This window comes from Panthera tigris, chromosome D1 (genome assembly GCF_018350195.1).
Source record: "Panthera tigris isolate Pti1 chromosome D1, P.tigris_Pti1_mat1.1, whole genome shotgun sequence".
Taxonomy (NCBI): domain Eukaryota; kingdom Metazoa; phylum Chordata; class Mammalia; order Carnivora; family Felidae; genus Panthera; species Panthera tigris.
This window is the reverse complement of record NC_056669.1, coordinates 95,927,022-95,950,640: the sequence shown is the minus strand read 5'-3', so window position 1 is coordinate 95,950,640 and position 23,619 is coordinate 95,927,022. Positions and strand designations below refer to the sequence as shown.

Below are 23,619 nucleotides of genomic sequence, written 5' to 3'. Positions count from 1 at the left end.
ACCGGGGCTTCCCCTCACTGAAGTCTCTGGTGCCACGGTTCAGACCCAAAGTCACTGAGCAGTGGCCAAGCATTGCGGCAGCCCTCGGCCGTGGCCCCACAGCTGCCCACTCCCTCCCGCCTCCAACTCACGCTCTCTCTGCCGCCTCTGTGGCCGGCTGATCTGGGGGAAATGACTCCCCCAGAAGGTAAGAAAATATCCTTTGGGGAAAGAAACAACTTCACGCCTCTAAACCCGGAAAGGAGCTTTGAACCAGTGTTCGTTCAGTGCAGCCAATCGGAAGGTGGAGAGCCACAGCCACACGGCCTGCCTGTGGCATCCTGAACCCCAACGTGGGAATTCTTCCGGCATCACAGAGGGGGCTACGCAGTGTCGTGCGCGACTCACATTTGGCTCAAAGGCGGGCTCTCCATTCTCACCTCATGTGGGGACCTTGAGAAAAACACTTGTCTTCCTGGAGGCTGCAACCTCCTTTGGTGCAGGGGGGAGGCGCCAGACCCAGCAAGCAGGGTCAGCTTCTGCTGTTCGGCGGGGGACTCAACAGTCACGCCTGCTCTGTACGAACACAGACCCGGGCGCGTGAGTCCAGTTTGTCGCCAGGTACGGAGGAAGCTGGGGTCCAGAGAGCTCAGGTATCTTGACAGGATCCCGCGGCCGGTGAATGGCCGATCCGGATCACAGCATGTGATGGGGTGAAGTGGAGAATGAGAGACCTTGGCCACCCCTTGCTGGGGACTCAGGCGGGTTCCTGGACCACTATGAGCATCCGTTTTACGATCTGTAAAATGGGAGGGCTGGACAGTCAGAGAGCCTGTGGAAAGATGCCAGGGGGTTGGGGTTCCTCCAAACCATGCTGAAAGCTTTGAGCGTGCGGTGGGGGGCGGGGGGAGGACTAAGCTTCTGAGAAATGGACCGTAACCTTTCTCAGATTCTCCTAGAAGTGCCCGGTGCATGGGGCGCCTGGGTGGCTCCGTCGGTTAAGCGTCCGACTTCGGCTCAGGTCACGATCTCGCGGTCTGTGAGTTCGAGCCCCGTGTCAGGCTCTGTGCTGACAGCTCAGAGACTGGAGCCTGCTTCCGATTCTGTGTCTCGCTCTCTCTCTGCCCCTCCCCTGTTCATGCTCTGTCTCTCTCTGTCTCAAAAGTAAATAAACGTTCAAAAAAATTTACCAAAAAGAAGTGCCCGGTGCAAGAGAAGTTAAGAACAATGGAATGGACGGATCTCTAAGGGTCTTTGTCCTTCTGTGATTCTGAGTCCAAGGGCAGTTTTGCCCCTTCCTTCATGCAAACTTTCATCAGACAGTTCGTGTCAGGCCCACAGGGCCCCTCTGGTTCCCACATTCCCAAGATGGCCCTCCAAGTGGGACAACGACATGAACGGGGCGCCCCTGCATTCCTTCTGGTGAGGGGCCCTCCCACCGGCCTGCACCCCCAGGTCCCACGTCAATCCTTTCTTCTGGGACTCCCCGCTAAAGACCTGTCCCTCCAGGGAAACCCTCCCCTCACACCCCACCCCTGGCTCTGGCCCCCGCCCCCGAGATGGGCTCTCTGCAGGAGGAGCAGCGGAGCAGGAGAACTGGTATCTATCCTGACCCACCTGCTCGCAAGTGGCCAGAGACCCCTCCCCAGTTCCTCCGTCCCATGGGAGCTAGGACTGGGGGGAGAAGCGGGGGCCTCGGGGACAGAACAAAGAGATGAGATGAGGAGGCGGAAGGAGGAGTAATGAGGCCCCAGAAGGCTCTGCCGGGCCCTTGATGTCCCGGTGGAGGGTCCGGGTTCCAAGCTGCGGTCAAGGGGCGGACGTCTGCCTGGTACAGCCAGCTCCGGTGAGAGCCAGCAGCCGCCGGCCAACTTTCCATGACCTCAGGGTCCGGCCTGGCCCGAGTCCGTTGGGGCAGGGAGGGAGGTCGCTCCACACCCTGCTTCCCTCTGGTCTACTGGGGGCCCCTGTGCCCCACGACGGGATGGCCCTGGGGGTGTGTCCCATGGCAAGCCACCAGGAGCGTTAAGAAGAGCCACCGACTTCCCCCACCATGGAAAGAGCCCAAACCTCCAACAATGGGGGGAGAACGTGCCTAAATAAATTGTTATACATTCATCCACACAATGGAGTATGACACAGGAATTTAAAATGATGTTTTAGAGGGGCGCCTGGGTGGCTCAGTCGGTTAAGCATCCGCCTTCGGCTCAGGTCACGATCTCACGGTTCGTGAGATCGAGCCCTGCGTCGGGCTCTGTGCTGACAGCTCAGAGCCTGGAGTCTGCTTCCGAGTCTGTGTCTCCCTCTCTCTCTGACCCTCCCCTGCTAAAGCTCAAAAATAAATAAAATTGTTAAAAACATAGAAATAAAGTGATGTTTTACAGAAGTCAGGCTCCATGTCAAGTGAGAGACAGCAGGGCAGGCAACGGTGGACACATAAGATCTCTTTTCAGACACGTTTGCCTACAATTTACGTCCCGTTTGCATGTGAATTGCGTTAAATATCTTCAAGGACACCGCCAAGGCCCTATATAACCTGACCGGGCTGCCCGTCCAGCTCTGCTCACATGGCTCATCTGTCCCCTGGCTCAGCTGCATCAGCCACAAAGGCCGGCAGTCAGCCATTCAAGACACCCAGACCCCTTTCTAGCGGAGTCCTCTCATTTTTCTGCCGAAAGCCCTGCCCCACACCGCACCTAAGCATCCTGCAGCCCTGTGCTGGCTCCGAACTTTCTCAGAGAGCCCTGTTCTTTATGCTTGTGATGCTCGTCACGGCACATCAGTATGAATTCATCGGCATATTATGTGCACCGAGTCTGCCCCCCACCTTCACCCCCAGAGACCCTGTAACCAGCTCCCAGGCCAGGAAACATGCTTCTTTCGCTCTGTATACCCGCCTCCTCGAATAGTGCTTGGCACACAGTAAGTGCTCAATAAATGTTGAATGATTGAATGAGTTTGGCACTGCAGGGCTAACATTTATTTACTCAGTGTTAACCATGCACCACGTGCTTTGTGTGCCTTATGTCAGGACATCCTTGCAACATTCTCAGAGGCAAGCACTGTGGGGTAGGCTACTGCCCCATTTTACGGACTGGAAAACAGAGGAATCAAGGACTTTGCATTAAGTCATGCAGCTGGCAAGAGGCAGAGGCAGGATTTTAATTATGGCTGTCAGTCTGCAAAATCCACAGTCTTAGCCAGTCTCCTCCCCAGCCTCTCCTAAGTGAACAGGGAGGAGGTGGGGGAAAGACCGGAAGGAAATACAGCAGCATGGTACCTGTGACAGCTTCAGGTGATGGGTGCGGGCTTAATGATGGTATCGTTTTCTTTTCTACAATGTGCATGTATTTTATTTACAGTCAGAGAAAACCAACGGTATGATAGTGAGTACTTTTTATAAAATATTAGCAAGCAGCCCTGATGGAACCCCACAGATTCTCCGAGAACCCCCAACAGCCCCCTAGGCACGAGAATTCGGTGTCCAAGCCCACCCCACCAGTGGCGCTGCCCAAGAGATCCCCATCATCATGGAAAGGGGAATCCCTAAGACCATCTGCATGGCCTGAACCCCCTCACTGTCTACCCCGCCCCACATTTCTTTTTTTTAATGTTTATCTATAAATAAATAAAGAGAGAGAGAGAAAGAGCAAGCAGGGAAGGGGCAGAGAGAGGAGAAAGAGAATTCCAAGCAGGCTCCACGCCGTCAGCCCTCAGGGTTCAATGTCAGGAACCGCGAGATCATGACCTGAGCTGAAATCAGGAGTCAGATGCTCAACTGACTGAGCCGCCCAGGAGCACCCCCCACCCCGCCCCCGCCCCACATTTCTTAAATGGAAAGAAAGGAGACAAGCAAGGAGACGAATGTTCTCCCTTACCTCCTCTCTCTCACCAACCCAGCTCCTCCTCTGGCCTCGCCTCATGCCCCCAAGGCCCCCCGGACACGGGATGAGCAGCACAGCCCATCCCAAAGATCTCACACGTGATTCCATTTTGCTTTATGCATCCCAAATGGTCTGCCCTTTGCTGGCAGGGTTTGCAGCAAATTATTGCTGGTGAAAACAGGAGGCTGGGGTTTGGAAACCAGATGAAGCTTTTACTTTTACTGGCTGTGGGGCCAGGGTGATTCCCAATGGGAAGCATCCTGTACGGCGAGCCCCATCCACTCACTGACATAACGCGTGGTGGTCCCACCCAGTCGCTGTGCCTGCTGGGGAACAGGACAGGGAAGAGTGATACGATCACGGTCCTTGTAGAGCTGCCGCCATGGGCAGAGTAAAAGCAAGGTGCCAGATGGAATGGGGGGGCACGGAGAGGGTGGGGGGGGAAGGCCCCCCTGGGAGCAGGAGGTAGCAGCCGGGTGGGAAAGAGGGCACGCCCACTGGGAGATAGCTTTGCCCCAAGTGGCGGAAACACAGCATGCGTTCGACGATCCGAGAGCAGAGCGCGTGGGGGACTCAGTCGGTTAAGCATCCAACTCTTGATTTCAGCTCTGGTCATGATCTCATGGTTCGTGGGATCGAGCTCCAGGTCAGGCTCTGCACTGACAGTGTGGAACCTGCTTAGGATTCTCTCTCTCCCTCTCTCTCAAAATAAATCAATGAACATTCAAAGAACTGAGAACCACCAAGCCCACAGCCACTTACTCCACTGGCAAACGTTAGTAAGTATGACCCTACCACATAGGGAGAAGGTCACGGACCGCTCACGATGCCAGTAGACTTGTATGGGAGCAAGCACTCTGACAAAGTCTGGCATTACCTCTGAAAGCGGACCATTGAAGCCCGTGAGCCCAGAGGTTCAACTCCTGGTTCCCACCCAAGAGAAAATCCCGTGGCTTGTACGACAGGGCACACAGATGAACGGTTTCAAAGCAGCACGGGTCACGAGAGCAAAACCCAAAAGACAACCCAGCGCTCACCGATGGATGGATCAACGTGGTGACTCACAGAGTGGAATGTTACACAGTTTTCAAAAGGAGGGAGCCAGAGAGAAGGTGTCATAGATTGCAGGAGGCTAAGGGGATTTGACAGGCAAATGCAGTGTGGGGTCCTTAGATTAGCTCCTAGAACACACAAAGGATGTTCGCGGAAAATCTGGAGAAATCCAAATCAATGTTGTAGTTTAGTTACTCTTTTATACCAATGTCAATTTCTTGGTTTTGATCATTTCCTATGGTTATGTAAGATGTTATCATCCCGGGAAGCTGGTGGGAACTCTGTACGTTTTTGCAACATTTCTGTAAGTCTAAAATTCTTTCAGGGGCACCTGGGTGGCTCAGTTGGTTAAGAGTCTGACTTTGGCTCAGGTCACGATCTCACTCTTCCGGAGTTCGAGCCCTGCAGCGGGCTCTGTGCTGATAGCTCAGAGCCCGGAGCCCCTGGTTTGGAATATGTGTCTCCCTCTCTCTCTGGCCCTCCCTCCCTCTCTCTCTCTCCCTCTCTCTCTCAAAAATAAATAAACCTAAAAAACATAAAAATAAAAAAAGATAAAAGCTGCTCAAATAAAAATGGATGCAGGGCTAGTTCTGCGATGACGACGACTAACCTGCGTGAACTTTGGGCAAGTATCAGTGTCTCAGCCGGAAAGTGGAGGCAAGGCCCCAGGTCTGCCTTGCTGGGGAGTGATTAACACAGCAGATTCCCTTTAGCAGACTTCCACTCTCCCGGTTCCCGGGATGAGCCAGGGTTCTCTGTGCTCTTGCAAAACATCTGGGTGACAAGGGGGGGGGGCACGTTGGAGGGGAACAGCTGTGGCTAACTTGCCCGTGAACTTCTGCCCCACCACCGAGTCTCAGCTTTTCCAGGAGGCACTTCTGTGGCTGCCCCACCTGTTTATGTACCCCCTCCATGGGAGCCCCTTTATGGTTTCAGGACTCCCCCCTTTGACCAGCAGCTCCGATTTCCTAAGAGGCTGAGGACAGATGGTGCTGGGTGGGGCTTTTCTTCTAGGAAGACTTCTCTATATTAAGCACCTACTATGTGCCAGGCGTTAGGTGTTTTACATGTGGTATTTACAGTCCTCCCGCTTGGTTATTATTATTCACTCCATTTCAAAGATGAAGAAACTGAGGCGGAGAACGCATGGTGACGATCCTGGTGTGGATGAGAAGCACGGAATGGGGTTGCTTCCACATCTTTCCCCAAGTGTGATGGAGAGTGCACAGCACCAGCAGACAAGAGGCTGTGTTGGAGCCCCTGGTCTGCCAATCGACCACTGGCCATAGGACCTTGGGCAGTTTTTTTTCTCTCTCTGGCCTTGGGGGTCTCCGGGGAAAGTAGAGGGTCTGTACTTGTAGCTGTCTACTGCTGCATAACAAATTACCCCTTAAGACATAGCGGCTTAAAACCATCCCCAAAGGATGACGGTGTGTGGAGAATGCCGGCAACGGGCTCGATTTGGGGCAAAGAGGAAAGAAAAGAATGTGGTGCCCGGGTGGCTCAGTCGGTTAGGCATCCAACTTCGGCTGGGGTCATGATCTCACGGTTCGTGGGTTCGGGCCCCACATTGGGCTCTGTGCTGACAGCTCAGAGTCTGGAGCCTGCTTCAGATTCTGAGTCTCCGGCTCTCTCCGCCCCTTCCCCGCTCGTGCTCTGTCTCTCTCTATCTCAGAAATAAATAAACATTAAAAAAAAATTTTTTTTTAATGAAAATGACACATCACTGCATTTAGCCCTCGTGACAGCCCTGAGAATTGGGTACTGAGATTATCCCCATTTTACAGATGAGGAAACTGAGGTTAAGAGAGATGAAGTCACTCGCCCAAGATTGTGAACCTAACAAGGAGCATAAAAAAGACGTGTAGGGTGTGTGTGTGTGTGTGTGTGTGTGTGTGTGTGAGACGCGTGTTACAGGGGCGGTTAATCAACAAAGAGAAACTTAGGTGTGGAGGCTGCATCTCGGGATTCTGTAGCTTCTGAAACCCAGAGATCTTTCTGGACTGTGCCAGCAGCTACTCCGGGAGGGGGAGAGGCACCTTGAGAGACGCTGGGTCCAAACCAGAGGTCTGGCTTCAGGAAGCCTCGGTCAGGTGCCTCAGCACCCCTGCCGTGGCTTGTGACTCAGGGCACCAAACAGAACTGGCAGAACGGGGAAGGAGAACCTCTGCCTCTTTCTTGCCAACGAACCCCTCCTCTATGTGGCCCGGGGGCGGGAGCCCAGGAAGATGGGAAGGATCTGGAACTCCTGGGGCATCTGCTCTGGGGCACGTGGCCATTGGGGGAGCTGATGGCCGGGGAGAAGCAGGAGAGGGGAGACGAACAATGTGCCAGCAGACAGCCCTGGGCTGGAGTCCGGCTCTGTCCTTACTGTCAGCGTGACCTTAAAAATATCCCTTAGCTTCTCTGTGCTTCAGCGTCCTCAACTGTAGGAAGGGGACAATAGTATTACCTATTGCACAGAGTTCTTGAAAAGTTAAATATATCTTGACTGCAATGTGTTTCATGCATATTGAATGAATTTTCATTTCCCCGCCCTGAATCACATGAGAATATTCGGAGCATCTTTCAGAAGGTTTAGAAGATTCCATGGCCCTTTGCCAGGAAAACTACTTGGGGACAGGTTCCTTCGCTGGTCCCTCGGCTGAAAGGCCTCTTGCTGTGAATCAGACATGAGTTCCCCGAGGGTCTGCAAAGCGACCCCTTGTCACGGGTCTGTTTCCCTCCTATATTCAACATCAGGGTCACCAGCCCTCCTCAACCCCACCTGGGTTGGTTTGCGTCCCCGTGCTGCTCCAGGTTCCTAGGCAGTGAGAGGGCAGCTGGCCTGGGGCACAGGGTCAGGGCACAACCCGTGTCAGTGCTGAGAGGCTCTGTATAGACGCGTCCCCTTCCTCCTTCCCAACTCGGAGGTGGGGCTTTGGCACAGGGCCCCGCTTTCCTCCAGCTCATAATGCCCAGCAGCCCAGCAGCTCTAAGGCAAGTCTGGGTGGGCCGGGTGGGGTGCGGGAAGGGGTCCCTGAGGTGTCGCCCTGGCCTCCCGCCAGGCCCGGGCGCCACAGAATGACAGCGGCTCCTGCCCCTGCTCCTCTGGGGAGCAGGAAACCCGGTGTCCCTGCTGCTGCCGGCCTGCCTGCGTGTGGTAAACGCTTGTGCAACTCGGCAAGGCGGCCCCAGCCAGCGAGGTTCCCAGGGTGGGATCTGACTCTTGGAAAGGACAAACCCCCCCCGCCAAGAAAGTAAGCTTTGCAGTGCAGCCTGGGCAAGAGCAGGAGGTCGGGGAGGCGCCGTGCTCCATCCAGGGAGTGCTCCCCACCCATGGTTGGTCCTGGAACACCAGCACGGTGGAGAGGGGGCTTTCAGCCAGTCGGGGCCACGGCACCACCTGCCCCTCCCTGCCCGCCCGGATGGGATTTCAAAGCCAAGACCCAAGAGAGGGGTCCAGGGCGGGGGACTCACGCCTTCCATCAGGATTGCCTCATTCGTGGTTTTGCATTGTTAGAAGTCGCTTCACTGGAGGCCCGGATTGCAACAACATGAAGCTTTAATCTGGGCTGGGCATGGGGACTTGTGGCCAGGAACCCCAAAAGGAGAACAATTAACATCACCAAAGCCGGTCCTTCGCTCAGGCCCCATTTCCCCTGGAGCCCCCATCAGCTCATGTTCCGGAAGGCTCAGAAAGAGACATTTCTTTCCATTCCTGCCCGTCTCTCTCCTGGCCTTTCCCGCATGCAGAATCAGGAGCTTTCCGTCATGTGCTAAGTACGGGCAGAACCCAAATTTTCTCGCTTGACTGGACCTGGAAACCATGGCGCTAAAATGTGGCCTTCAGCCTGTCAACCCCAGACGGTCCTGTTCCCCACAGAAATCACTGCTCTGGGGCTCGGTTTCCTCAGCTACAAATGAGGGGGTTGGAGTCATGTGGTTGCTTTTCAGGGATTTTGAGCCATGGATATCTTTACCAGGAGACAACTTACAAGGAGGTTGGACCTAGAGTGGTCAGACCCGTGGGCCAGACCTGTGCCCTCCTGGAAATGCTTCCTCTCCTTAGACGTCACACTGCCACCCGGCCCCCGGTTCCCTCCCAAGCCTCACTGGCTACCCCTCCTCAATCTGTGCTTCCCACTTCCTTTCATCCAAATTCATCCCTATCCTGTAGTCTGATGCCTCTAAAGCTCTTAAAGCAGTCCAGCTTGTCTTCCAAAAACTGTGCGTCTGATAGTGAACCTGACCTACTTCTGTGGGCTGAATTGTGTTCCTAAACTTCATGCGTGAAGCCCTACCCCCCAAGTGATGGTTTGGGAGGTGGGGTCTTTGGGAGGTAATTAGGTTTTGATGAGGTCATGAGTTGGGTCCTTCATGGTGGGATTGGTCCCTTTATGAGATACCAAGAGCTTGCTGCCTTACCTTCTGTGTCTCCACCACATGAGGTCACAGAGAGAAGGTGGCCATCTGCCAACCAGGAAGAGGCTCCTCACCAGGGAACTGAACCTGCCAACACCTTGATCTTGGACTCCACAGCCTCCAGAACTGTGAGAAATGGCTATCTATTGTCTAAGCCCCCAGTCAATGACGTTCTGTTATGATAGCCTGAGCTCCCTGCTAAGAAAGCTTCAGTGCCACTGTCTGGCTCTCTAGACCCCCACCCACCACTTTCCTTGCACATTCTTGGTCCCAGCTCTGTGGGTATGTGTGCCCCAGCCAAACACCCCAGGCTCTCATCCCAGTTATGGAAGGTCCTTCTAAAGCGGCTCCCAGTGATCAGAGGTCACCACCTCCTGGGACTCATGCTCTGTGGAGTCCACACCCCTTGACGATGGGTTGGACCCAGGACCCCTTCTGACCCTCTGGCCAGCAAAAGTGGTGGGTGCCACTTCCAAAATCAGGTAATGAAGACAGTAGCTTTTGTCTTCTGCCCTTACCTGTGCACTCTGATGAAGCCACCTGCCATGTTGTGAGCTGTCCTGTGAAGATGTCTATGTGGCAAGGAGCCAATAGGGCCAACCACTTGGGAAGAACTGAGACCCTTGGTCCAACATCCCAGGAGGAGGCAAATCCTGCAAAAATCCAATTGAGTGAGCTTGGAAACAGATCCGTACCCAGATGAGCCCTCAGATAACCTCAGCCCCAGCTGATAGCCTGATAGGAGCCTAGGAGAGGCCCTGAGCAGAGGACCAGCCTCACCATGATCAGATTCCTGACCCTCAGACAATAGATGTTGTTTTAAACCACTAACTGAAAGGGAGTATTTGTTATGCAGCAATAGCTAACTAATACACCAGACTTTGCACATGATTTCTCCTCTGCCCAAGACACTCCACTCTCCAGCCAGGCTTATCCTCAGTAAGATAGTTTAATCTCCACTGGCCATCAGGTGGCACTGTAATCACTACTCTTTCAGTCCCCCAGAGAGTAGTGTCTGTTTTTCTCTCTAAATGTTCACCCTACCTGACTGTAACAGCTCACCCTTTAGACGTAGCTCCTTGAAGACAGGGGCTCTATCTGCCTTGTCTGTCACTGTCTTTCCAAGGTCTTCCACAATGCCAAGCTCATAGTAGATGCTCCATAAACACAAGGGGTATAAATGAGTGAAACATGTTGAAAGAGGTGTGCAGAAAGACCCAGAGATACTGATTTGAGGAATTCCCAATAAACACTTGGGTCCCTCTGCAATAACGCCACACAAACAGTTATATTATTTCACATGGCTTATCCATGAGCAATCCTTACATCATTATGATCATAAAGGGTTGAATAATGAACATTACCAACAATTGTGATAAATTACCCAAGGAGGAAGGAGGGAAAGGATGCTTTGTGTGTGCATGCACATTTATATGTGTGCATAAAAGTTAAACCGTCAGTAGAGGGACTATGGATTATGAATAAAACACAAAAATCAAGAACTTTTAACACAAGCAAATTATGTACAAATATACAAGTAGATTACCTGCCAAAAGAAGTAAAAATGCTTGCTTCTGAGAAGCAGAAAGGGGGGCAGCAGGAGATTGCTGGGTTTTGATACAAACTTTGACTTTTAAAGCCACATACGTCTTTAATAAAATAGACATTACAACTCAAAAAAGTAAGAAAGAAGGAAGACAATTTCACATTGTCAAAGACCGTAAAGAAAATACAGTGGCTGAGGGGAGAGACTGGTGTAGGTGGGGATGTTTCCTGAGATGGGGTGGCCGTCAACCAACTCTTTGAGTTGGTGATCTTTGAACCTAGCCCTGCTTGAAAAGGAGTAGCCACATGAGGTGTGGGGAAAGCATTTCAGGCAGAGGGAACAGCATGTGCAAAGGCTCACTAACAGCCCCTAAGGAGGTTTCATAAATCACTTTCAACTGCAAGTTCATTTTGCTTTTTAAAAGCAATATCCCATATACTATCATTTCACTTACTAGATGAGCAAGTTGAGACCAGAAATACAATTAGAAACAATTCATTTGCTAATTGTCCAACCTGACCAAGGGCCTCATCAGCTCTGCTCCCCAGGCCTCAGTCTTCCATGGATCCTGCTCCACTTGTCCACCTCTTGACCTTCTGTGGTTTTATTAATCTGTACTCTAGAACTCTCCTTCCACCTTCTCAGTGCCCCAGGCACTTAGACACCTGTTCCCTCTTGCTCCAATGGCAGACTTCCACCTCCTGAGGCTCAAATCCTGGATTCTCTGGATTTCATGCCCCTCCCACCTAAACCCTAGGCCCAGCATCTGAGTCCTCAAGCCATGTCTGAGCTCTGGACACTGCTTCCCAGGCCAGATCAGCCATTTTGATAGAAAGAAGTGGGTTGAGAACATGAGCTGAGAGCCGGGTGTAGCTCCTGCTCCATCAGTCTCTGGTTTGGGGAGCTGTGCCTCCTTCCTCTTCACATTTGATCTTGAAGAGCCTATTCCCTGGGACAAGCTGGTATCAGTACCTCGCCTGGGGTTGCCACACAGTAATGGCTCAAAATGTCGTCATAAATGAATGAATAAGAGAGCTTTGTTTTCATCTTACAGTTAGAAATGGGATACCAAATGGATTTTACACTGTGGTGTGAATGACTGATTTGTCAGACACTTTTCTTGTGTTTAGTTTATTCTTTAAGGCCCTGGGTCTACCTCCTCTAGAAAGCCTCTCTTAACCACATCATCCCACGAGGTTTTCTTTTTTTCTCTGAATGCAGGTCTCTTGAGTGAGACAGTGTCTCCAATACTCATAGAATGATTTATTCACACACATCCAAAATACAGACAACAAAAAATAGTATGAAGCCAGCCTCATTTTCTCAGCAGGACAGAAATTTCTCAATGGTGGGGATCATATCTTCTGCTCTATAATAATGCCCAGTTTCAAAGTAGGAGACTTAAGTTCAAGTCCCGGCTATGTCTCACACCACTTTGTGACCTTGGGCAAGCTATTTATCCTCCTCTGTGTCTGTTTCCTCATTGACGGAGTGGAGAAGCACCATTAATTTCACGGGCTTTTCTTAGGAATGACCATATAACTGCTTTGTAAACTGTCAAATGCTGAACAGATGTTAATTTACGAATTGTGATGAATACGGTATTCAGGTTGTTCATCATTTTGAACATTTAAATAAAGAACGTCCAACCAACTTAAGGCTGGGATTTCACCATGGGGCCTGCCTAACCCTCCAACTCATTCACACCACCCAAGGAGGGTGGCCCAGAAGGAGGAAAGAGTTGAGGAAACCAAGGCCCCAGAGAATATGCTGTTCTTGACCATGGGGCGGAGCTCGGAGCTGTACCCAGACAACCAGACTGTGCAGGCGGGGGTCCAGCAGGGAAACTGCTCCTCTGATGTGGCTTGGGGTATTGTTCAGTTCAGGGTTTTTGTTGTTTGGTGTTTTGTATTTTTATTGCTGTTGTTCTCTTTCTAATCCTAATAACAGAGGCAAGAGGAAGCCTGGGCAGAGGGAAGGCATTTTTTGGAAACTCGTTGGGAGCTCTAAAAACCCCACCCCACGACTGGCAGGTCACTCTGACTTCTCTCTGCTGGAGACAGGGATGGAGTGGAGGCCAGATCTTGGCCGGAAGCCCCTGCGGCATAACCAACCCTCTCGCCCACCCAGGAGAGGCTGGCCCGGGAGGCAGCTGTCTCCAGGGGCTTCTCGATCACCAGCGCCTACATTGCCAAGAAGGAAGACACCTTCACCGGCTTCCAGTCCAGCATTTCCCAAAATGGGGTCTTTGAGAATGAATTATGCTGGATATGAATGTGTGCTGCACAGAAATAGCATACCAGAGTCAGATGCACTTGAGAGATGCTCATAGTCAAGTGTATTCTTTTGAAGAGCAGGACTTCTCCGAATCTCACATTTGCACGTGTAAGGGGACTATCCAAGAAAGGGCCATAGGAAGCTATTGACCAAAAATGTATTTAATTTGGTTAATATTATCTTTGTGTGTGAGGATCACCCAGTAGCTCTACTGCTCTGGGTGGGGGCAAGGATGCCAAGCATATGTAGTTTATTTCTCTAAAATTACTCTAAACTCCCTTATGAGCCTGCACCCAGCGGGTAGAAGGGAAGAAGGGAGGAAAGGAAGAAGGGGGTGAGAAAGGGGGAGAGGGAGAGAAGGAAGCTGACTTTTGTTCAGTCTGGTTTAAAACATCCCAATCCAACCGTCTTAACTGTTCATTGGATCGACGCCTTCTCTTTACTCACTCTTTCCGATTCCTCCCCAGCTCTCCCTACTGCCCCGAAGATGTGGCTGGATGTTTGGGGAAGAGGCTTATAACCTCACAGTAGGTAGGGGTGGACACAGAGCCAGGTCCTCTGGGGGTGGGCCAGCTGATGTCCCCCAAGGTCCTGTCCCACTAAGGGCTTCTCTGGACCTTTTCCGTGGTCAGAGCACCATTTAACAGTCCCTTTGAGTCACCTCACAGTGTATTAACATATGTACTTCTTTCGACCGTGTCCTAAGCAATAAAATCCTCAAACTGGCGGGTGTGACACATGGGTTATTTTCTCCCGGGACCCATTTAAATGAATAAATAGCAATTTTCTCAAGATCACGGGGGTGCCAGCCAAAATCATCTCACAAATCAGTAGTGGTTCGACCCCCACACTCAGGGCAGCACTGGTCTGGACCATTCTTGGTAGTCTAGAAATACCAGGCAGATAGAAATGGGTCTTCCCGTTCTTTCCACGAGGATTGCCTCTGCAGAAGCACTCGCCCAAAAGAACTGCTACTCTGACCCTAACACTCTGTGATGGTTGGTCTGCATTAACTGAAGTTTTTCTGCAGGGGGCCCAGTGGAGGGGAATTACATTGCACAGGACTGCAGCGAAAGTTACCTAAAATCCTTTCTCTACCTGTCCTTCCCCTGGGGCCTCTTCCTGGCAGGTGTCAAATCACTAGCCCGATTCCACCTCCCCCCCCCAAAAAAAAACAAAACTTTTTTTTTTTTTTAATTTTAGAGAGAGACCGTGAGCGGGAGAGGGGGCAGAGGGAGAGAGATAGAGAATCTTAAGCAGGCCCCACGCTCAGCGAGGAGCCTGACGTGGGGTTGTATCCCATGAACCATGAGATCATGGCCTGAGCCAAAATCAGGAGTCAAACACTCAACCAACTGAGCCATCTAGGCATCCCCCCAAGCCTTTTTTTTTTTTTTTTTTTAAATTAAAGCTTTTGAAGACTCTCAGCCACGCAGCTGCCCCCAGAGAACTCCCCACCTTCCCCGGACAAAGCATTTTGACCAGTTCTCCTTTTATCCACCTGCCCTTGTGGGGAGCCCAGAGGAAGGGGACCCCTTCCTGGAGCATAAGAAAAGAAAGGAGGATGGTAAAACTCTGCTTTAATTTCAAACCCTCGTCACTCAGAAGACCAAGCTCCAGAGGGCAACTCCAAGGTCGGCCGTGAATCGAAGGCGAAAGGAAGACTAGAGCCCTCCTTGCCTGACTCCAAGTTCGGGACCCTTCCTGCCCCTTCCCTTTTCCCCAGCGGAGACAGCGAGCTGGGTCCCAGGCACGGCAGCGGGGAAAACCGGGGCTTTTCCTCTCCAGGAAATGAAATGACCTTCCTTTCTTTCCCCACCCCGGTCCTTGCCTGAGCCCTGCTCTAAGCCCCCCACCTAAGAAACAGGATTTGCAAGCCAGCTGCTATAATCCCTTTAAAATGAGGTTTGGGGACTGTAGGGACTCTTTGGGCGTTTCATTTTTTCAAAACAATATTCCTGGCTCAAAAGCTAAGATTTCACCATTCCCGGGGGAGTCAAGACAAAGGCTGGCCAGGGCAGCTCAGGGCCCCCGGGGCTCCCTTGGGGGGTGAGAGGACACCCCCTGACTTTCTCCCAGGGTTCCCGGGGCGGGCTTTGTAAGAATAAGTGTTACTGCTCCTTGTGAATCCAGACATCTCCTTCCAGGGCCCGCCACCTAATTGCATAAATGTCTCCCCACCAAAATCAAATCACCCCTTTCATTCTTAACCACTTTTTATCAAGTTCCCCTGCCAGGGCGCCTGCGGAAACCCTGACTTGCAAGAGCCTCCGGCAAGACGCTGAACACACACTGCCATTTACCGAGAAACACCACCTGCCCACCTACGTGCCTGGCACTGGGCCGAGTGCTACAATCCCCTGCACAACCCAATGAGGTTACATGGGGGGAAACTGAGGCTCAGAGAAGTTAAGTGACCTACCCAAGATCACAGAGCTAGGAAGTGGGGGGGTTCCATCCCGGGGCTTTCTCATTCTGGAACCTGGGTTGTTCTTCTCAGGGATCGGCAAACTTTTTCTATAAAGGACCGAGTAGCTCATAGTTCTCAGCCTTGTAGGCCATCGGGGCTTTGTCCCAACTACTCTCTTCGGTTATAGTGTGAAAGTAGGTAACACGTATAGAGTGGACATGACTGTGTTCCAGTAAAACTTTATTGACAAAAACAGGAGGCAGGTGCGATTTGGCCTCTGGGCCATACTTTGCTGATCCCTGAGGAAAGTCTGCCCACACACCATCACCAAGAACAAGAACAGGAACAGAAAGGTAATTCCAGGTCGTCTCGCAGACTTGCCCACCAGAGATAGTCACAGCTGCTCCCCGTGGACCCAAAGGTTTCCTTCTTGGAGGTGTGTAGACCGGTCCCTGGGTGCAGACATGCAAATCTGAGTCTCTCTGCTGAGGCCTGGGTCCTCAGGTCACAGACGACTCTCTCCGCCTCTGGAGCACCTCAAGCTCTGCCCCCAGCACATCTCAAACCCAGAGGGACTGCACCCCAAGGAGGCAGAAGCCCAGAAAACAGGAAACCCTTCAAAAGCCATCATCACGACCTAGCGAGGTCTGCGGCTGCTTGCCGGGCATCTCAGAAGTGGAAGACTGAGCCTCAGAAGCCTGCCGCCTTCCCTGGTTCTACCCTGGGCCGCAGCAGCTTGGGGCCTGTGGCCAAGCTGCAATACGGTCTAAGTGACGTAAAAAGTGGTGGAGGCTCTCACCACGACTGTCACCTCAAACTGCCTGGTAACGAGCACGGGTCTAGGGAGCTGCAATCAGCCTCCCCTGTTGGGGAGCTGCTGAAGGGAGCATTTGGCCCTCAGAGCCTGGGCCCCGAGCTGGCTGGCGAGGGCCCCCTGTCCCGCTGGGACTCCTCCTCCTCCTCCCCCCCCACCCGCCTTACATCTTTAAGGCACCCTGTGACCTGCCCCATGGGCACGAATGCCAACCTGGTTCTGCTGTTCCTCAGGCCCTGGCAGGCACTGGGGCCAGACAAGAACATTGATCGTGCCTGCCACCCACGCCCCCCTGCCCTCTCCTCCTCTCGCCCCTTCCAAGAGGTCCTGCCAAAAGCCCAGAGGGCATGCAGCTGTGCGGAGGTTAGAAGCTGAGGCAAGGGCGGCTGGGCCCGGTGGGACACACTTGTATCTGCACCCGCGTGTAAGTGAGGTGCGTCTGTGCTCCATGGGCACGTGTGCCTGTGGATGTAGGTGTGTACGAGCAGCTCGTCCATGCGTGTCTGCATACGAACGTGTCAAGTGCGTGTGTGCGTGCACGTGTGTGTGTGTGTAAGAGAGAGAGAGATGTATCCCTGGGCTCACCCTCTTAGGGGAAGGTTTGAGTCAGCAAAGGCTGTGGCTTTGAAATAAGTGGGTTCTGGCTCCTGACCCAAGGGCATCCGGTCTTATCTTGAGGATTCCCGGTTCGTTCGCGAAGACTGCAGGGAGCACCCTTTCAGCCATCGCCCTTCCGGGCACCCGCATTTCATCCCCCAAACACCGTCTGAGTGCAGCGATCGCATTTGCGGTCCCCGGCTGATGGCCTCCCCGAATCTCTGCCCTTTGCGATGGCTTTGCAGCAACCCCCATGCAGAGGGGGGGTCTTTCCTATCTCCCCTCGAATCCGGGCTAGCCTGGGACTCTCACTTTGGCCAACAGAATGTGATAGAAGCGACTCAGTGCCAGTCCAGGCCTAGGCCTCGGGAGGCCCGGCGGTTTCCCCTTGCTCCCAAGGAACTCGGCCACCGCTGGGCACAGAAGCCCGGGCCGGCCCGCTGGAGGGTGGGACGCACCTCTCTGCGCTCGTGGGGTGCCTGTAGTGAGGCGTGTGATGACGGCTGGGGCCCACCCAGTCTCAACCGGCTGTGACCCAACCACTGGCTCACAGTCAGCTGACCACCGGGGACGGGAGGACCCAGCCAGGATCCGCACAGTCGCCCCCTCGGCCGCCGCTGACTGTGACACCTGCTGCCGAGACGAGAGTCGTGGCGGGACAGCTTGCCAGTAAAGCGGGTGTCGTTATTCTCCCGTTTTACAGAGAAGGAAACTGAGGAAAGTAAAAAACTTCCCAAGGTCCTACAGCTTCACATGTACACGGCGGTAGGATGCACATCCCCACCGACTGCTTGCCAGGTCCAGGAGTGTCTTAGCTCAGGCTGCCGTCATAGAAGGTGACAGGCTGGCTGGCGGGCTTAAACAACAGAAATTCATTTTCTCACGGTTACGGGGGCTGGAAAGTCTGAGATCAAGGTGCCATCAAGGTGGGTTTCGGGGAGGCCTCTTGCCTTGGCTTGCCCACCTTCTCACTCTGTCAGCACACGGCCTTTCCTCTGTGTGGGGGGAGAGAGGGAAGAGAGAGACAGAGACACAGATACAGAAAGACAGGGAGAGACAGAGACCTCTAATGTCTTCTCCTTTTCTCCTAAGGGCACCGATCCTGCTGCTTGAGTGCCCAACCCTTATAACCTCATTTAACCTTAAGGCCCTGTCTCCAAATTCAGTCACATCGGGGGTCAGGGCTTCAACTTATGAATTTGGGGAGGGCGGGAGAAACACTTTGGTCCATACAAGGAGCTCACCGCTACGCCAGGCCACCATTACGGCCACGGCACGGGCCACAGGTAGGAATGATGAGATCCACTTTACAAATCGAGGAGGCTAAGGGTTCAAGGGCTGAGCTCCAGGCTGCTGCATGGGCAAGGAACACAGTGGGGACCTCCAGCCCTCTGCACTCACAGGGGCCATCTCCTACCACGTGCCCTCCACCCTCCATCCCTGCATCTTGGTGCCCGGAGTAGAGAGGGAGGGGATTCTTTGACTCCAGAAACTGCATCCTTCCCTGGGGCATATGTTCTACACAGTTTCTGTAATTAAGCCCCAGTCGCCGCAGTGGTGATCATCAGCTGGCTAATGCGCCCTTTACTGAAGCCCTTCCTTTTCCTCTCTTGATTCCCACTCCTCTGCTGGTGCTTCCTGGGATCAGCTTCCACCGACTACTGGCACTGGGTTCTTGTCTGAGGGTCAGCTTCCGGGGAACCTATACTAAGACTCGGAGAGCTTCCTCCCTCTCTGGAAAGGAGACTTTTTCTCTCCTGATAGGCTGGCCGGAGCTGGTCCAGACCCTGATGGGTTGGCAGAGTCCCGAGGTGAAGTGGGGGGTGACGAGCACAAACACATCATCCAGGAAGACTGACCTCTGCCTACTGCCTTGACCGAGGTCCAAGACTGCCAAGTTGGGGACAGCCTCATCTTCAACTTGGGTCATTTCTCACAGGGGGATGTCCCCCCGAGGGGTCACGCTCGTGGCCAGAGCATGGCTGGGAACAAGCCGGACCCAGCTGATCGCACCGGCGACCTCACGTCTTAAGACTTTCCTTTGCGTGCACAGCCGCCCCTTTACAGGACCATAAACAGCACCACATCCGGCGAGCCCCTCTTCTGACCCACCAGGACCTGGAGTTTCTCTTCTCAAGGGAAAAGGGAGGTTTGCAAGTTCCACTTGCTCTTCAGTCCCTTCCAGGACCTTCCTAACCATCACCCAACAAATGAGGACCTTTCTATCTCAGAAAACACTTCCGAATCTGCAAAATGCTCAGAATGTGCTGACCCTGCGCCCTCCCGGCTGGGCCCAGCCCTCAGCGGCGTCTGCTCCTGGGAACATCGCCTTTTCTGTGGTGGCCGGATTGTCCCAGCCCTACCAGGGACAGCCAGTAGGTTTCTTGTAACTTGGTTTCTCAGCCCATGTCCCTTTTTAACATTATAAATTTTTTTAGAAGTCGGGGGGTGGAATAAGAGGCGGGGGGGGGGCGGGGAATAAGCAACTATAAACAAAACATAAAAGTTGTTTAATGGACGGCATAATGAGGCCCGCCAGGAAACGGCCTGGCATTGATTTTCTCTGACATTTCACCTATTAAATTATGAGCTTCTTAAGGAAGAGCTCAGATTTTTTTTTCTTCTTCAGTCAATTAAGATTCTTTAATGAAGAACAAAGCTGCTATTGTCTGAGCTCTACATGGACCCAAGTTCCTTGACAGGCAAATGGCGGTGCTTGGGGTGGGGGTACTGGAGGTAAAGACGCCTCCTGAGTTGGGGGACCCCGTGGTGAAGTCCAGGCCAAGACCCTACCCCAGAAGCCTGTCCTCAAGAGTCTGATGGGCCGCCTGGTTCTGTCTCTGAAGTCCGGGCTGGGGCTCAGGGATGGTGGGGGAATCCCTCGGGTGGGGTTGCATGAGAACATGGAAATATCTAGAACAATGCAACTGCTCTTTGGAAATTCTAAGCTGATAGGCCAAAGGGTCTTGAAATATAATTCATGAATTCTCATACTAACCCTATCGAGCAGGCAGAGAATCCCCATTTAACAGATGAGGAAACTGAGGTTCTGAGAGGTTAAGTCACTTGCCGAGGCCAAACACTGTGTTTGAGGGACAAAGTCAGGATTCTCACCTTGTTCTGAATGTTTCCAAAGCTGCCCACATTGACCCAATCCTAGGAAACAGGGAACAGCAGGGCCGTGTGAGTGGCTGGCCCCTTGAGCCAGTGCTGGATGGAGGAGGCAGGCACAGCGTCCCCTTGCTAATGATTCTTCCCACCGGTAGGGCCTGAACCCACCTCCTTTCCTACCCAGTACCCCCTTCTCTCTCTCTCTTTCACTTCCCTTATAAACCTTGTTCTCGGCTCCCTCATTCACAAAGAGGTGTCAACAGTTATTAACTGCATAAAGTTGAACCCCTCCCACAAATACTTTTATCTTGAAAAGGATGAAAGTCTAAAACTTAAGGCACATAGGCATGGTAAGGCACTTCAAGCATGTGGTAGACTGCAGACAGATAACCTCAGGGCTTATTTGGCTGCTTAAAAACCCAGCACGGGTCCCCTTTGTAGGTCCCCTCCTGAGCCATTCTGGTCCATGTGCCTCTCGGCGTGACTTTGACGTGTGACTTGCCACTGGGGCTGGGGTACACATGTTCAAGCCCTCTGGGCGACCTGCTTACCCCACCCCTGCTAAATTGCCTCAATGGTAGGTACAGCAGGTGGGCTAGAGCCATTCAAACATTTTACCCACCCAAATACGGAAAGGGGGTGCTCTCTGACAATCCAGAGGCCAAAGCTTTGCCATTTCTCCCTTAAAAGGCTCTCACCTGGGGCAAGAACCCCCAGAAAGGTAAGACCTGTCATGTATTGAGTGCTGGCCACCTGCCGGCCCCAGTGCTAGGCACGCTGCTTGCTTGAGGACACGATTAGCTTGCAGCTGTTTCTTCTTGACTTATAAATGAGGAAACTGAGTCACAGAGCCGTAAAAGAACTGCCCCCAAGGTCACCCAGAGCTTGGATTCATCCCAGTCCTGTGTTGTCTGTAATCCCCAGACCTCTCCGTAAGCAGCGAGAAGCCTGGCTGCATGGGCTCAGCCGACTCTGCCCCTTGAGGCAGGGCTTCAGTCAGGAGAATGTGGATGCCCCGTTGAGGGCACCTGCTGTTTTCAGCAGCCCATCCTATTTCCTCTTGTGAGGATGGCACCCCAGTTCTCCTTAAGGGAACTTCTCGACTTTCAATCCATGTGGAGTAAGCAGAACAGTGTGGGCACATGACCCAGGCCTGGCCAATCAGGAGACTTCATCTTCCCAGGCCACAGTGATTGGTTCAGGGAAGGGCATGTGACTCAACTTGGACCAATGAGAGTCAGGCCTGAAACTTCTGCTGGAAATATGGGAAGGCGGCAGGCTTTTCCCATTGGGTTTGCTAAACTGTGGGAAAGACAGCTTGGAGATCTGGTGGCCACCTTCCCACCACTTGGGAATGAAGCAAAACAGAAGAAAGCAGAGCCAGGAGACTGAGAAAAGACGAATTCTTTTTGGTATAATTAGAGCTCTGGGTAAGCTGCACCCCTGGGATCAGGTTCATCAGCCTGAACCAATGGGATCCTCAGACGTAAACCTGCCCCTGACCTACTGTTGCCAGATAAAATATAGGAAACTTGAATTTCAGACAAATAAATAACTTTAGTATAAGAATATCCCAGATATTGTGAGACATATACTAAAAAAAAAGTATTTGTTGGGCCGCCTGGATGGCTCAGTTGGTTGAGTGTCTGACTCTTGATTTCAGTTCAGGCCATGATCTCAGAATCATGGGATTGAGCCCTACGTGGGACACTGCACTGAGCATGGATCCTGCTTTAGATTCTCTCTCTTCCTCTGCCCCGCTCCTCTTTCTCTCTCTCTCTCTCTCTCTCTCTCTCTAAAAGGATTATTAGTGGTATGAAATGCAAATTTAACTGGGCAGCCTATATTTTTATTTGCTGAATCTCACAAACCCTCCCTGACCCCACAGGTATGGTCCTCGATGGGGGCCCCACACTGTCCATCTCCTGCTAGGTCCATTCCAAGGGCCAGGGCGTGTCTGTGACCTCCGTCCCTCGGCCCCCGTGCCAAACCAGGCTTTGCTGAGCAATGTATCCCCCTTTACAGATGAGGAAACAGGGTCAGAGAGGTTAACTACACTTCACAATGACAGAGTAAGTGGCAATGTCCAAATACAGAGTAAATGCAGAATTCCATCACTGATGCTGAGTGCAGTGGTCTGCCCATTACATCATGGCTACCGGAGATCTTGGTCAAGACCTTGACCACTTTCACCCTAACCCCGTTATATTCATCATCCATAGACACCTGAGCTGCAAGAAGAGGCTCCCAACGTCCCCTACGGGCCAGTGACACGATGAGAAGAGCACTGGACCATGGGTTGACCCTAGGTTGAATTACACTTTGCTTTTTAACACTAGAGGGACACCAGGCCAGTTGCTTCCTGGGTGGGCAGCCCTTATTAATCTGCAGGAGCCCTCTCTTAGGGTGTCCTCACCCCATCCCACAGCTCATGAGAGATCATCTCAGTGTCCTACTTGCTCCCAGATGACAGTGATGGGCACAGGATCTACACCTAGAGACCATGGAATCCCACCCTCTAGCCCACAGTGACTGGTCTGAGAATTGGGGCTAGGCAAGGCAAATCAGGGTCCCTTTGTAAGATTTGGCGTATGGACGTTGGAAGAGATTCACATAGGGACCTCCTTAGGATCCCAAGCTGTCAGCACCATGCATGCCTCAGGCTTCCAGAAGGTATCTTTACACAGGGAGAAAGCCTGCCTGAGAGGAAAGCAGGGTCATGAGGTGAAGAGAAATAGACACAGAGCCCCTGGATCCAGCCATGCCTGAATCCAGTGACCCCTGGAGTTCCTGATTACAGGTAAGCAGGGCAGTGGCTATGTGAGCTTCTGAAACCTAGACCTTAGGAAATCTAAGCCAAAGGCAAGGAGTATCAGGACCTGGCTGCTTTAGGGGAAATGTTCCTTTATTATTATTATTCTGTACAAAACTGTATCTTTTTTATTTTACATACTTTAATTTCAGAGTAGAATTTTTTTTTAAAACCCACAGTACACATCCAAACCCCTGTCAAATATGGGCAAGGATACAGCTTGAGGCCCTTATATGCTGCCTCAGACAAAGACAGGAGATAAAAAACCACTAGACATCAGCAGAGGAAACCGGGTAAACCGGGGTCACTGAAGGTTGCTGGGGAGCCATGGGGACACCATACAGAGGGCACAAGGTCTACAGGTAGAAACTAATTTACTTCTTCTATGCAAGAGGCATCTTCATCACTCTCAAGGAAGCAGATCTCGTCAGGAACAGCAGCACTGGGTTCCTTTGCTGTCACTTCATCGTCTTCTGTCCCCAGGCCTGGCTTGATCGTGCAGTAAATGTGGTTGGAGTGGGTCCGGGGATCCTCAGGTGAGAAGCCAGAAGAAGGCAACACCGTTTCAAACAGCAGCACCTTGACGGCCTGGTCCTTCTTCTCTGCCTCCACCTTCTGCCGTAGCGTCTCTGCAATGGGGTGGTCAGGATTGATCTCCAGGTGCTTTTTGGCCATCATATTGCCCGTTGTAGACTTGTCCACAAGTGCCTGGGTTTTCCCAGCCTGCTGCAT

At 52.4% G+C, this 23,619-nt stretch overlaps 1 protein-coding gene across 1 annotated transcript; it reads right to left on the bottom strand.

Moving 5' to 3' along the window:
* Window positions 1-318: 318 nt before the first annotated feature.
* LOC122231500 lies at window positions 319-23,619 on the bottom strand. The gene is made up of 6 exons (XM_042959622.1): window positions 23,266-23,619; window positions 20,079-20,120; window positions 12,911-13,049; window positions 10,365-10,583; window positions 9,839-9,973; window positions 319-778 (listed from the first exon to the last, which is right to left on the bottom strand). The coding sequence occupies exons 1-6, from the start codon at window positions 23,617-23,619 to the stop codon at window positions 384-386; spliced, it is 1,284 nt and encodes a 427-aa protein (XP_042815556.1). The 3' UTR covers window positions 319-383.

Bases quoted from the DNA above. Each gene is read 5' to 3' on its own strand.
- LOC122231500 (XM_042959622.1), bottom strand. From the start codon at position 23,619: ATGCAGCAGGCTGGGAAAACCCAGGCACTTGTGGACAAGTCTACAACG. The intron at 20,121-23,265 runs GTAAATTAGTTT...CCTGTTTCCTAG, and splicing joins ATGCCTCTTGCATAGAAGAA to GATTGGGTCAATGTGGGCAG. The intron at 13,050-20,078 runs GTGAGAATCCTG...TTGGCAATGTAG, and splicing joins TTGGAAACATTCAGAACAAG to GCGCTGGTGATCGAGAAGCC.